General features: G+C 45.7%; 1 protein-coding gene across 5 annotated transcripts in view; it reads left to right on the plus strand.

Annotated features, from left to right (window-relative positions):
* Positions 1-2,073, plus strand: part of MKNK1 (MAPK interacting serine/threonine kinase 1) — a 49,469-nt gene extending 47,396 nt beyond the window's left edge. For all 5 annotated transcript variants that reach the window (XM_004462759.4, XM_004462758.3, XM_004462761.4 and 2 more), the window contains one exon: positions 648-2,073. In XM_004462759.4, coding sequence (XP_004462816.2) covers positions 648-903 — 256 coding nt within the window. In that variant the 3' untranslated portion in view covers positions 904-2,073. The remainder of the gene's footprint in view (positions 1-647) is intronic.
* Positions 2,074-11,938: the final 9,865 nt, after the last annotated feature.

Raw genomic sequence — 11,938 nt, forward strand, 5'->3', positions numbered from 1 at the left:
ACACAGTACTCTTGGGAGTTGGACTTTGAACCCAAAGGAAAATTGTACAGGAAAGCTCATCTTACACCTTTTAAAGTCACAGTTCATTTTGACCCAAAATGTTGTCACTGCTGTGCTGGGATCCTGCCTTATTCTCTAGAGCTGCCTCCAGAGTCCTTGTGGCTATTTCCAAACCTTAGATCCACCTTAGGAGATTTATTCAGCAAACCTAAAGTGCCCTGAGCTGGGTTCTGGGGATACCAACAAAAGGCACAGCCCCTGTGCTTGGAGCCCCATTCCCCCACAGGGAGAGGGGTATTTACACAGGTGAGCGTGATGTGCTATGTCGCTTCCTCTGGTAAAGATGCAAGCAGAGCTGAGGGCGCTTTGGGGGGGGCGGGGTAGCTCTGAATAGAAGGTGGCATTTGCCCTGACTGTTAAGTCCAGGGACTTTACTTGAGGCTTGAAGGTCATTCCCAGAAGAGCCAAGGCAACCTCCAAAGTAAGATTCCGAACACAAACAAGAACTACTTTGGAAAGAGCAGCCCATCCTGGTTCAGAAAAATCTGTGGGAGTATAGAACTGCAGCAGCTAATGGGAGCTGGCCTGGCTGACCCCAATTGAGTCCTGTCCCTCTCTTTTTCCCACCTTTCCCCTTGCCCGTGCAGGAATAGCAGCACAATGGACCTGACGCTTTTTGCAGCCGAGGCCATAGCCCTCAACCGACAGCTGTCTCAGCACGAGGAGAATGAACTGCAGCTGTCTCAGCCTGAGGAGAACGAACTGGCAGAGGCACTGGCTGAGGGCCTGTGCGCCGTGAAGCTCTCCCCTCCTTCCAAATCACGCCTGGCCCGCCGGCGGGCCCTGGCCCAAGCTGGCCGCCATGGAGATGCTGGACTGTGCCCGACACCCACTGCACTCTGACCCTCTCCTGTCACACCTAGGCCTGTCCAGGTATTGCCCCTAGAAACCTGTGACGTCAGAGTCTGCAGAGCAGGCAGAGGGACCCGATCTGCAGCTCCATTCAGGTCTTCCCATCCACAAAGGCGCTGAGGTTCCCACCCAACTCCCCCTCCCCCTGGAGTCCTTGAGGAAAAAGCTTTTGAGGGGTCGTCATTGAAAAGGAAAGCAGTCACTTGTCACTTTGCGTATTTGCCTGCGGCAGGGATTTCTCTTTGCTGGGCTCCTGCCCACCTGCTCAACGGCCTTGGGATCCCAGCAAGCATCGAGCCAGCTCTCCTGGCTGCAGTGGCCTCAGGGAGCCAGATTTGAGAAGCGTCAGCTGAGGGAGGCGGCAGCGCATGCCTCTTCTCGCTCATGCACCGTCAGCCTCCTCTGACGGTCCTTCCCACCTTCCTCTGTCCTCTGGATGTCCTCTTTGCCTGTCTTCTCCCTTGGCTCAGCAGAGCATCCCCCTAGTTCCGGGAAAGCCAGGGAGCTTTCCTCATTCGGGAAGCCAGATCAGTCTTCCAGTCTACAGCACAGAGAATCACATAATCTTTCTTCGCTGTGACCGAAATGTGTCCCTCATTTATCATCTTCCTTGTTTGCAATTGCTGCTAAAGTCAGTATTATTTTATTTTTTAAAAGTTTGGGTTGTTTTGTTTTGTTTTTTAAACCATGCTCTTCCAGCAAAAATGGGGTTTTAAACTCCCACTGTACGCCCATGGACTTCCCAGAGTGTGCAATGGCTTACTCCTCCTTAAATGTCCGTTTGGGTTTTAATCTGCTGTTCCCTGTTACTCCAACTGGTTTTAAGCTGTTCCTGTAATGGACAACTGAGAGACAGCCCCAGTGTCCGCTGCTGCCGCCGTGTCCCTTGGGTCTGGTCCGGAGCGTGGCAGGGGCCTGGGCAGTGAGATGGAGCTCTGTGCCTGAGGCGGAGCCAGGCAGGCCAGGCAGGCCCCACAGCGGGGGCAGCTGCGCTGCCCTGGCCCGAGCAGTGTGTGCTGCCTGTGCCCAAGCGTGGAGGTGTGTCCATTGTCAGATAAGCTGAGCTGTGGAGTTGCATAAACAGATTTGCACATTTCAGGCAGACAGTAGATGCTGCTCTTACAAATTGCGCTTGTTTTAATAAAACTATTTTAAATTCTAGCTGTGGTTTTCTGGTGGTTTCTTTACCTGAAAACCTGGTGAAGGTGCGAGGCCTCTGGACTGGGGCTAAGCCCAGCGAGGTGGGGAAGAGAGGCCCCTTGTCAGGACCTCTAAATTTAGCATCTAATTTGACCCGGAGCACAAGGCAAAGGACATAGTATTGCAGCAACAATTACACAGCAGACTTCAAAAAAGGCTTTAATAAATGTCCTCTATACCCAGCCCGGCCCATCCACCCTGAGGGGACAGATTTCTCCTCTAAAATCATTGCCAGGCTTTACTGAGGACCTTTGAGCAACTGCAACTGTGTTGGTCCTGCCAGAGCTGGTAGCAAAGAAAAATGGTACCGCCCATCCGCTGCCTTCTTGTACATCATGCAGCGAACTTTCCTGTCTATCTTCTTTGTAATCCTCAGAACCAAGCTGGAGAGGGATGGGGTGGGGCTGAATTGGGAAGGGACTTTATATGTTCCTAGGGAGGTTGCAAGAAGTTGGTGTAAGTGTCAGGGCAGAAGGTGGGTGCTGCTGGCAGCTTTTCTCCCTGGGAAGACTGGAGAGGGGATGGGCTCAGGGGCTATTTGGTCTGGAGGCAGGGAGTGAGCCAGGCTACCAGCAACCTCATGCCCTGAATGCCTCCATATTGACGAAAACGTACCTTTTGTTCACAGTCTTCCCTTTGCAGTCACCCTCACCATCCTCATGTCCCTTCATCTACCTGCAGTAGGACCAGCTGGAAAAACAGGCCTGAGGATGCTGAGTCTTTTGCCCCAAGTCTCCCAGCCCCTTGGGGGCAAACTAGGATCTGAGTGCTATCCCCAGCCCCCAGGCCCAGCCTGGCCGGCCCTTGTCCAGGGTGGCTCAGCAGAGCTATGGCTTCAAGATGGCTTCTTGGGCCAAGCATCTCCCGTGCTCACACCCTGCTCTGCAGGCAGCTCCAGCCAGGTTCCCGTGCCCCTGGGCCTTGGTCCATGCTGTGCCTTCTACCGCCCCTCCTCCTACCCATGTCCACCTGGCAAAGCCCCCTCATCCTCCATGACTCTTTGTATGTGCTATTGTACCTATTTTGGTTTTTTTAGCTGGCACTGTGCACTCACTAGTTAACACTCTCTCTTAAGAAGTTTACAGGCATTATTTAATTCTCACAGCAGTCCTCCGAGGTAGATACTATTATTTTACTTCCACTTAATATTGAAAAAAAGCAGAGAAAGGAAAAATAGCTGGCCCAAAACAACCAGCTAGGAATGGTGGAACTGAGATTTCCTGGCTTAGCTTAGGTGACCCCAGAGAGACTCAGGACCCAGAGCCGTACTGCCCAGGTTCAAATCTCAGCTCTGCCACTTACGAGTTGGAGCCCTAAGTGAGTTACTTACCTTCTGAGGGTTTCAGTTTCTTCATCTATAAACTGGGATGATAGTGCCTACCTCATGGTGCTGTTGTGAAAGTTGTAAATTAATAAATCTTAAGCGTTTAGAGCAGTTCTAGGCACACACAGTAAGTGCTCAGTGAATGTTAGCTGTTACATTTTTTGTTGTTTTTGTTACTGTCTGCTGGGGAAGAATTGTTCAACACCCAGTCCCATGATGGAAACGAGCCTTCTCCCTTTGGCTCCGGGGCCCTCTATGAAGGGCTTGTGTGGTCTGCAGATGGATCTGGGGCTTTCGGGATGGGCCAGTCCTCTGGCCCTCTGTGGGATCCTTCTGCTGACAGGATGCTCTGGCCTTCTGGGCTGGAGACTCTGATGCAGAAGAGCCTAAGGTTTGGGACCAGAGACCTGGTTTGTGGTCCTGCCCCAGCCTCTATTTGCTAGGTGACCCCGGGAAGCCCCTGAGCCTCTCTGAGCACCAGGCTACGCACCTGGATCTGCTGGGCAGGGGCAGATGCAGCAGATGCACCGAGGCAGGCTCTGGGCCCCCAGAGCCCAGAACCAGAACTACAGGAGCCTGTTGCCCAGCTCTGGGGCTGACCCCTGGGGGAGGCTTTAGAAGGAGAGCTGGTCGCAGCCAGCTGAATTTGCGCGTCTGAGCCCCGTCTGAGGGCCCGGTGTATGGAGATCCTCAAGCCTTCCTCCTTTCCTGTGTCCACCTGCCTGAGCTCTGGGGCCTCGCCAGTCCCAGCTCCACAAACAGCAGTGTCTTGGTCCTATGCCAGCTGCTCCAGATGTTTCAGGTTTGGAGGGGGCTGAGGAGCGAGGTCCCCCCAAGGCTGGCATTCCTGTTGCCATGGTAGCAGTTGCCTTGGAAGCCGCTTCCCTGGCTTCAGCTTCCTAATGGTCCAGGAAAGCTGCCCGTCCCCCAGGAGATCACTGAATTAATCACACTCTTTTCCAGGGTTCTCACCTCTTGAGGAAAATAAACCAAGCTGGGGCCTTTTCTCCAGTCTTTCTCCCCACCTCCACACTGTGCTTTGGACTTGGTGCTTCTGAGAAGGAAAGAGCCCTTGCCTTTCACCAGGGGACAAAGAGGACAGAGCTTGCGATGGAACTCAGGAAATGGGCCCTTGGCCTAGCCAAGCCCTGACCCTGGCCACAGCCTGAGTACTGTGCAGGCTTCAGTCCTGTCCAGTGGGGGCTCAGCTGCTTGTGAGGGTGGGGAACGGATTGGGGAGGTTGGCTTTAGTGCCTTGGGCTTCCATATGTGTCCCCCACAGACAGAGGCTCCTTTAAGTACTATATCAAGCACACCACCCAAGGACAGACATGCATTTTCCTTCTCAGAGACGATAGATCCACGCTGAGGAAAGAATTGAAATCCATGCTGGGAAAGAACTGGCAAGCTTTCCCTCTCCGTTTGTAATCGACGGAGGAGCAGGCATCACAAAGGTTTTGGTAGCTTTACTGATGCTCTCGCTGCCCTGTGGGAAAGGATGACTGATTGTCTTGAACACAAAGACATCCCTCTGAGGGTGGGATTACCAATTCCTCCCACCTCACATAACACAGTATAGAAATTCAGGGCACAAATGATTTAGAACACTTCCCAGCCGAGCAGGGCGTCTGGACACCTAGCTTCTCTCAAGGGTTTTCAGGCAATCCCTCCACCTCCCTGTGTCTCAGGTTCCCATATATTCAATCAAGGAGCTGAGATGGCTCTGTGGTTCTGTGCTTTTGTAACTGTTGGCTTAATGTGTCTTAATGTGCCTTTCCTCCAGATTTTCTCCCCTAACCTTTTCTGTGCCCTGAAGAACTTGCAACACGGAGGAAAAACTCAAATTTAGAATCTGGTCTCCAGTTTTTGGAGGCTGGAGTGTTCGTCTGGAATTTTGCAATGAATGCACAAGCATCCCCGATTCCAGGCTCTGCCATCCCCTCCCCAGCCGCCTGATGAGGAAAGTGGGTCTCAGGGAGGGGTGTGGAGTCCCACAGAGTGTAGGTGGCAGAGCAGGGCCAGAGTCATGGCCCAAAGGAGCCTCTGTCTTGTTGATGGTGTGGCAGACACCCCCAGCAAAGGGCAAAGAAAGGAGCCGGCACAGCACCCTGCCTGGTTCACAGTTAGGCAAACACTTAAGAAGGGGGGTGCTCTGTGGGGGGCATTCAGATTCCCATATCTCACCATCTTGGGAACACGTTTTCATGGACAATTATTTTGATGGTTCCTTCTAAATCTAGTCAGTGGGGGATCAATTTCCTGTGACAGAGATATGGGCTGTCATTTGATGTCCTTGGCACGAGGCTCAGGGACATTGGCAGCCATGGCTAGGGAATGCCCAACACTAAAGCTGCCTCTCTATGGGGGCTAGAAACACAGCTCAAGGGCCCACCCATGCTCTGCAGTCACCTCTCCTCTCTGATCAGCTTCTGGGTTCACTTCCATCTCCATCCAGGCCTCCCCAGCTCCTGGCAGTGCCATCCTCAGTTGAAGCTCAGCTTGGTGACCTTAGCCTCCTTCGGTCCCCACCCCATACCCAAGGAGAGCCTGTTTTTAGAAATGAAGACCTTAAGGGCAAAATGGCAGAGTAGGAAGTTTTACAAATGGCTCCCTCCAATAGAAAAATGAAAGAGCTGGTAAAAGAGACTGAAATTAACAAGGTGGTAAATCAGGAACTAGAGCCTGAGAAACCCATGGAATATAATCAAGTATACTAATAGATGCATGATAGAAGTTCCAGAAGGAGAAGAGAACAATAAAGGCCAGAAAACAATACCTGAAGAAATAATAGCAGAAAACATCCCAAATCTGATGAAACAAACAACAAGCAGGATGAACCAGAACATATCTACACCAAGACCCATTATGATCAAACTGTCCAAGGCCAGGAACAAAGACAGAATCTTAAAAACAGCAAGAGGGAAGTGAATGTGGCTCAACTGACACGGCGCCCACCTACCATATAGGAGGTCCGGGATTCGAACCCAGGGCCTCCTGACCCATGTGGTGAGCTGGCACAAGCACAGTGCTGCCATGTGCAAGGAGTGCCATGCTGTACAGGGGTGTCCCCCACATAGGGGAGCCCCATGCACAAGGAGTGTGCCCCGCAAGGAGAGCCACCCCATGTGAAAAAAGTGCAGCCTGCCCAAGGCACCACCCACATGAGAGCTGACACAGCAAGATGATGCAACAAAAAAAGAGACACAGGTTCCTGGAGCCACCAAGAATGCAAGCAGACACAGAAGAACACACAGCAAATGGACACAAGAGAGCAGACAATGGGGGGGGGGGCGGGGGAAGGGAAAGGGAGAGAAATAAATAAAATAAATCTTAAAAAAAAATAACAGCAAGAGAGAAGTGAATTGTCACATATAAGACATACTTGTTAAAATTAACCTGATTTCTCAATAGAAACCACTGATGCCTGAAGGCAGCAGAAGGAATATTAAAAGTGCTGAAAGAAAAACACTGCTACCTGAAAATATACCTGGCAAAGTTGTCCTTCAATAATGAGGAAGAGAGGAAGCATATATGGCTCAAGCAATTGAGTGCCTGCCTCCCACATGGGAGGTCCTGGTGCCCTCTAAAGAAGACAATGAGCAGACATCAAGCAAAAAAAAAAGACAAAAAAAACAATGAGCAGACAATGAGCAAAAACAAAGAGAAAACAAGTACAAAATGCAATGAGCAAAAAAACAAAAAACAAAAAAAGCAGGGAGTGGATGTGGTACAAGCAGTTGAGCACCCACCTCCCACTTAGGAGGTCCTGGGTTCTGTTCCTGGTGCCTTCTAAAGGAAAAACAGACAATGAGCATACAACAAGCAAAAACAGTGAGCAAACAACGAGCACAAATGACTAGCAAAAACAATGAGCAAAGAATAAGAAAACAGACAAAGGAGCCATCTTGGGGCGTGGGGGGGGCGGGAATGAGGGAGAAATTAAGACATTTCCAGACAAACAAAAACTGAGGGAGTTCATTATCACTAGACCTACCTCACAGAAAATGCTAACAGGAGTTCTTCATGGTGAAAAGAAAGGACACTAGACAATATCACAAAGCTGGTAATGAAGCAATAAAGATACTCAAAAACACGGATATGTATAAATGCCAGTATTATTTCATTTTCCATTTTTAATGCTGTCTTTTACTTTTTATAAGGCTTAAAATTTAAATTTATAAAAATCAAGTATAAATCTTTGTTACTGGGCATACAATACACAATACATATAGATGTAATTTGTGACAAGAACAATATAAAAGGGAGAAATGGAGGGACAGAGGTACTATGTATGTGTAGGCTATTGAAATCAAGTTAGACTCAATGCAAACTAAATTGTAATAGATTTACTATGCTAAGTGTAACCATAAAGACAATATTTAAGTAATCTACAAAAGAGAAAGGAAAAGTAATTTTAAATTGATGACTCATTATTAAAGATCATCTAGGTGGTGGACTTGGCCCAGTGGTTAGGGCATCCGTCTACCACATGGGAGGTCCGCAATTCAAATCCTGGGCCTCCTTGACCCGTGTGGAGCTGGCCCATGCACAGTGCTGATGTGTGCAAGGAGTGCCCTGCCATGCAGGAGTGTTCCCTGTGTAGGGGAGCCCCACGCACAAGGAGTGTGCCCCATAAGGAGAGCCGCCCAGCAGAAAAGAAAGTGCAGCCTGCCCAGGAATGGCGCTGCACACACAGAGAGCTAACACAACAAGATGATGCAAAAAAAAGAAACGCATATTCCTGTGCTGCTGACAACAACAGAAGCAGACAAAGAAGAAGATGCAGCAAATAGACACAGAGAACAGACAACCGGGGGGTGGGGTGGGGAGGGGAGAGAAATAAATAAATAAACAAATCTTTTAAAAAAAATAAAGATCATCTAAACAAAAAGGAAGGGAGCAATGGAGGAAAGGAGGAACAAAAGAGTTAAAAGACTTACAAAAAATTTTAGCAAAATGGCAGGAGTCGATCTTGGCCTATCAATAATTTCCTTAAATATAAATGTATTAAACTCTCTGATCAAAAGGCAGAGATTGACAGAATAGATAAAGAAATATGACCAACTATATGCTGTTTACGAAAGACCCCTCTTAGCTCTATTGATACAAATAGGTTGAAACCAAAGGGATGGAAAAAATATTTCATGCAGATGGTAATTAGAAGAGAGCAGGAGTGGTTATATTAATAGAGACTTTAAATTAAAAACTGTTACAAGAGACAAAGAAGGACATTATATATTGATAAAAGGGTCAATTCAACAAGATTTAATAATTATAAACAGATATGAACCTAACTGCTGAAGGCCAAAGTACATGAGGCAAACATTGACAAAATTGAAGGGGAAACATACAGTTCTACAACAATAGCATAAGATTTTAATACACCACTCTCAATACTGGAGAGAACATCTAAACAAAAGATCAATAAGGAAATAGAGGACCTGAACAGCACTATAAGCCAACTAGATCTAACTAACATACATAGAATGCTCCACTTATCAACAGCAGAATTTTTTTTCCAAGAATATATGGATCATTTTCTAGAATAGATTAAGTGATAGGACACACACAAGTATAAGTAAATTTTAAAATAGCAAAAACATAAAAAGTAACCTCTTTATAAACCAGTTACTATTATCAACTCTTTCCATCTCCATACTTTTACAGTCAAGTTAATTAAAACTTCTACATACATTAAGCATCCATAGTTCTTCTCAACCCTCCTCTTATCTCCTTAAAACCTATACTCTACATTTTAACTCCATGTTTTTATTATTTGTATTTAGTTCATATTAATGACACCATGCAGTATCTATCCTTTTGTATCTGGCTTACTTCACTTAGTATAATATCTTCAAGACTCATCCATGTTATCACATATGTCCCAATTTCATTTCTTCTTATTGCAGCATTTCATCATATGTATATACCACATTTTGTTTATCCAGTCATTGGTGAATGGACACTTGGATTGTTCCCATCTTTTGGCAATTGTGAACAATGCCACTATGAACATTGGTGTGCAGATGTCTGTTTGCATCATAATTTTTAGTTCTTCTGGATATATTCCTAGTAGAGGAATGGGATTGTGACTGAAAAGGGTAGTCTGGGGAAGTAAATGTCAATAGAAAGAAAGCTAAAGAATAATCTAGGGACTGAATAACACAGTGAACCCAGAGGCAGGTGAGAATTGTGGTTAATGGTACAAATGCAAGAGAGTCCTTCTGTGAGCTGGAGCAGATGTACATCACTATTGCAGGGTGATGGGAATATGGAGAAACATGGGAAAACTACAATTGTTGTGGCCTACAGACTGTGGGTAACAGCAATACTATAATATTCTTGCATCAATGCCAAGCTGTACTGTGTTGATAATGGAGGTGTATGGAAAAAGTGTGCCCAATGTATGCTATAGACCATGATTGGTGGTAATAGTCTGATGATATTATCTCATAATCTGTAACAAATGTTCCAACAAGGTGTGGAGTTGTATGGGAAATCTACACATCTGTATGATTGTTTTGCAAGTTCACAATATCTGTAACAAAAATACATTAAAAAAAATAGTATGGGGGGAGGGGTGAGGGAGGGGGGTGGGGTGAGGGAGGGGGGTGGGGGTATATGGGGACCTCATATTTTTTGAATGTAATATTAAAGAAAGAAAGAAAGAAAAATATTATGGGTTGGGGAAAAAATACACCAAATGTAAGATAAGGAATATAGTTGGTAGTAATATTTTGATGATGCTCTTGCATAGTTTGTAACAAATGTTTCATACCAATGCAAAGAGTTTGTGGAGGGGTGATATATGAAACCCCTGTGTGATGTTATTTATGTTCATTTTGTAAGTTCGCAATCTTTACTATACACTTACTGTTTATGTGTGTTTGTGTATGAATGATATACTTCAATAAAAAAAAAAGTAACCTCTTTAACCATATGGAATGAAGCTAGAAATTAAAAACAGAAGGAAAAGGGAAGTGGACTGGCCCAGTGGATAGGGCATCCATCTACCACATGGGAGGTCCATGGTTCAAACCCTGGGCCTCCGTGACCTGTGTGGAACTGGCCCACATGCAGTGCTGATGCATGCAAGGAGTGCTGTGTCATGCAGGGGTGTCCCCCACATAGGGGAGCCCCACATGCAAGGAGTGCACCCTGTAAGGAGAGCCACCCAGCGTGAAAGGAAGTGCAGCCTGCCCAAGAAAGGTGCCACATAAACGGAGAGCTGATGCAGCAAGATGGTGCAACAAAAAGAAACACAGATTCCTGTGCCACTGACAACAACAGAAGTGGACAAAAAGAAGAACATGCAGCAAATGAACACAGAGAACAGACAACTGGGGTGGGGGAGGGGGGAAAGGGGAGATAAATAAATAAATAAATCTAAATAAAAAAGAAGGAAAATTGGAATTTCTTTCTACAAATATGTGGAAATTAAATAGTACATTCTTGAACTATCAATGGGCTAAAGAAGAAATTACAAGGGAAATTAGAAAATACTTTGAGACAAATGAAAACAAAGATACAACATATAAAACTTATGGGATGCAATCAACGCAGGACTCGGAGGGAAATTTATAGCTTTAAGTGTTTATATCTAAAAGACCTCAAATTAATAGCCTAACTTTATATCTTGAGGAACTAGAATTATAACAGCAAAGTAAACCTGAAGTTACCAGAAGAAAAGAAATCATTAAGATTAGACCAGAGATAAATAAAATAGAGACTAGAAAAGTAATCAAGAGAATCCACAAAACGAAAAGTGATTTCTTTGAAAAACTTAATAAAATTGACAAACCCATAGCTAGACAGACAAAGAAAAGAAGAGAAAGATGCAAGTAATTAAAATCAGAAATGTAAGTGGTGATCTTACTACTGATTTTATGAAAATAAAAAGGATTACAAGTGAATGTTATGAACAACTGCAGGCCAATAAAGTAGATAATCTAGAAGAAATGGAAAAAATTCCTAGAAATACATCAGTTACCCAACTGACTCAAGAAGAAATAGAAAACATCAATAAGCCCATAACAAGTTCAGAGATTGAATCAATAATCATAAGCCTTCCACCAAAGAAAAGTCCTGGATCAGATGGCTTCATTGCTGAATTCTATCAAACATTTAAAGAAGAATTATTAATAGCCCTTCTCAAACTCTTCCAAAGAATTCAAGCAGAAGAAGTACTTCTTAAGTCATTCTATGAGGCCAGCATTACTCCAATACCAAAGCCCGATAAAGACATCAGAAAAAAGAAAATAACAGACCAATTTCCCCTATGAATATAGAGGCAAAAAATCTTCAACAAATTCTAGCAAACCAAATCCAAAGACATTTTAAAAAGATTGTACACTGTGACCAAGTGGGATTCATCCCAGGATTGCAAGGGTAGTTCAACATATGAAAATCAGGGGACTTTTCAGGAGGGGGAGGCAAGATGGCGGCTGAGTGAACTTCCCGGTTACTAGCTCCTGGGGGGAATTGGCTGGGAGGCGTCGGAGA

The sequence above is a fragment of the Dasypus novemcinctus genome, chromosome 9, assembly GCF_030445035.2.
Source record: "Dasypus novemcinctus isolate mDasNov1 chromosome 9, mDasNov1.1.hap2, whole genome shotgun sequence".
In the NCBI taxonomy this organism is placed as follows: Eukaryota; Metazoa; Chordata; class Mammalia; order Cingulata; family Dasypodidae; genus Dasypus; species Dasypus novemcinctus.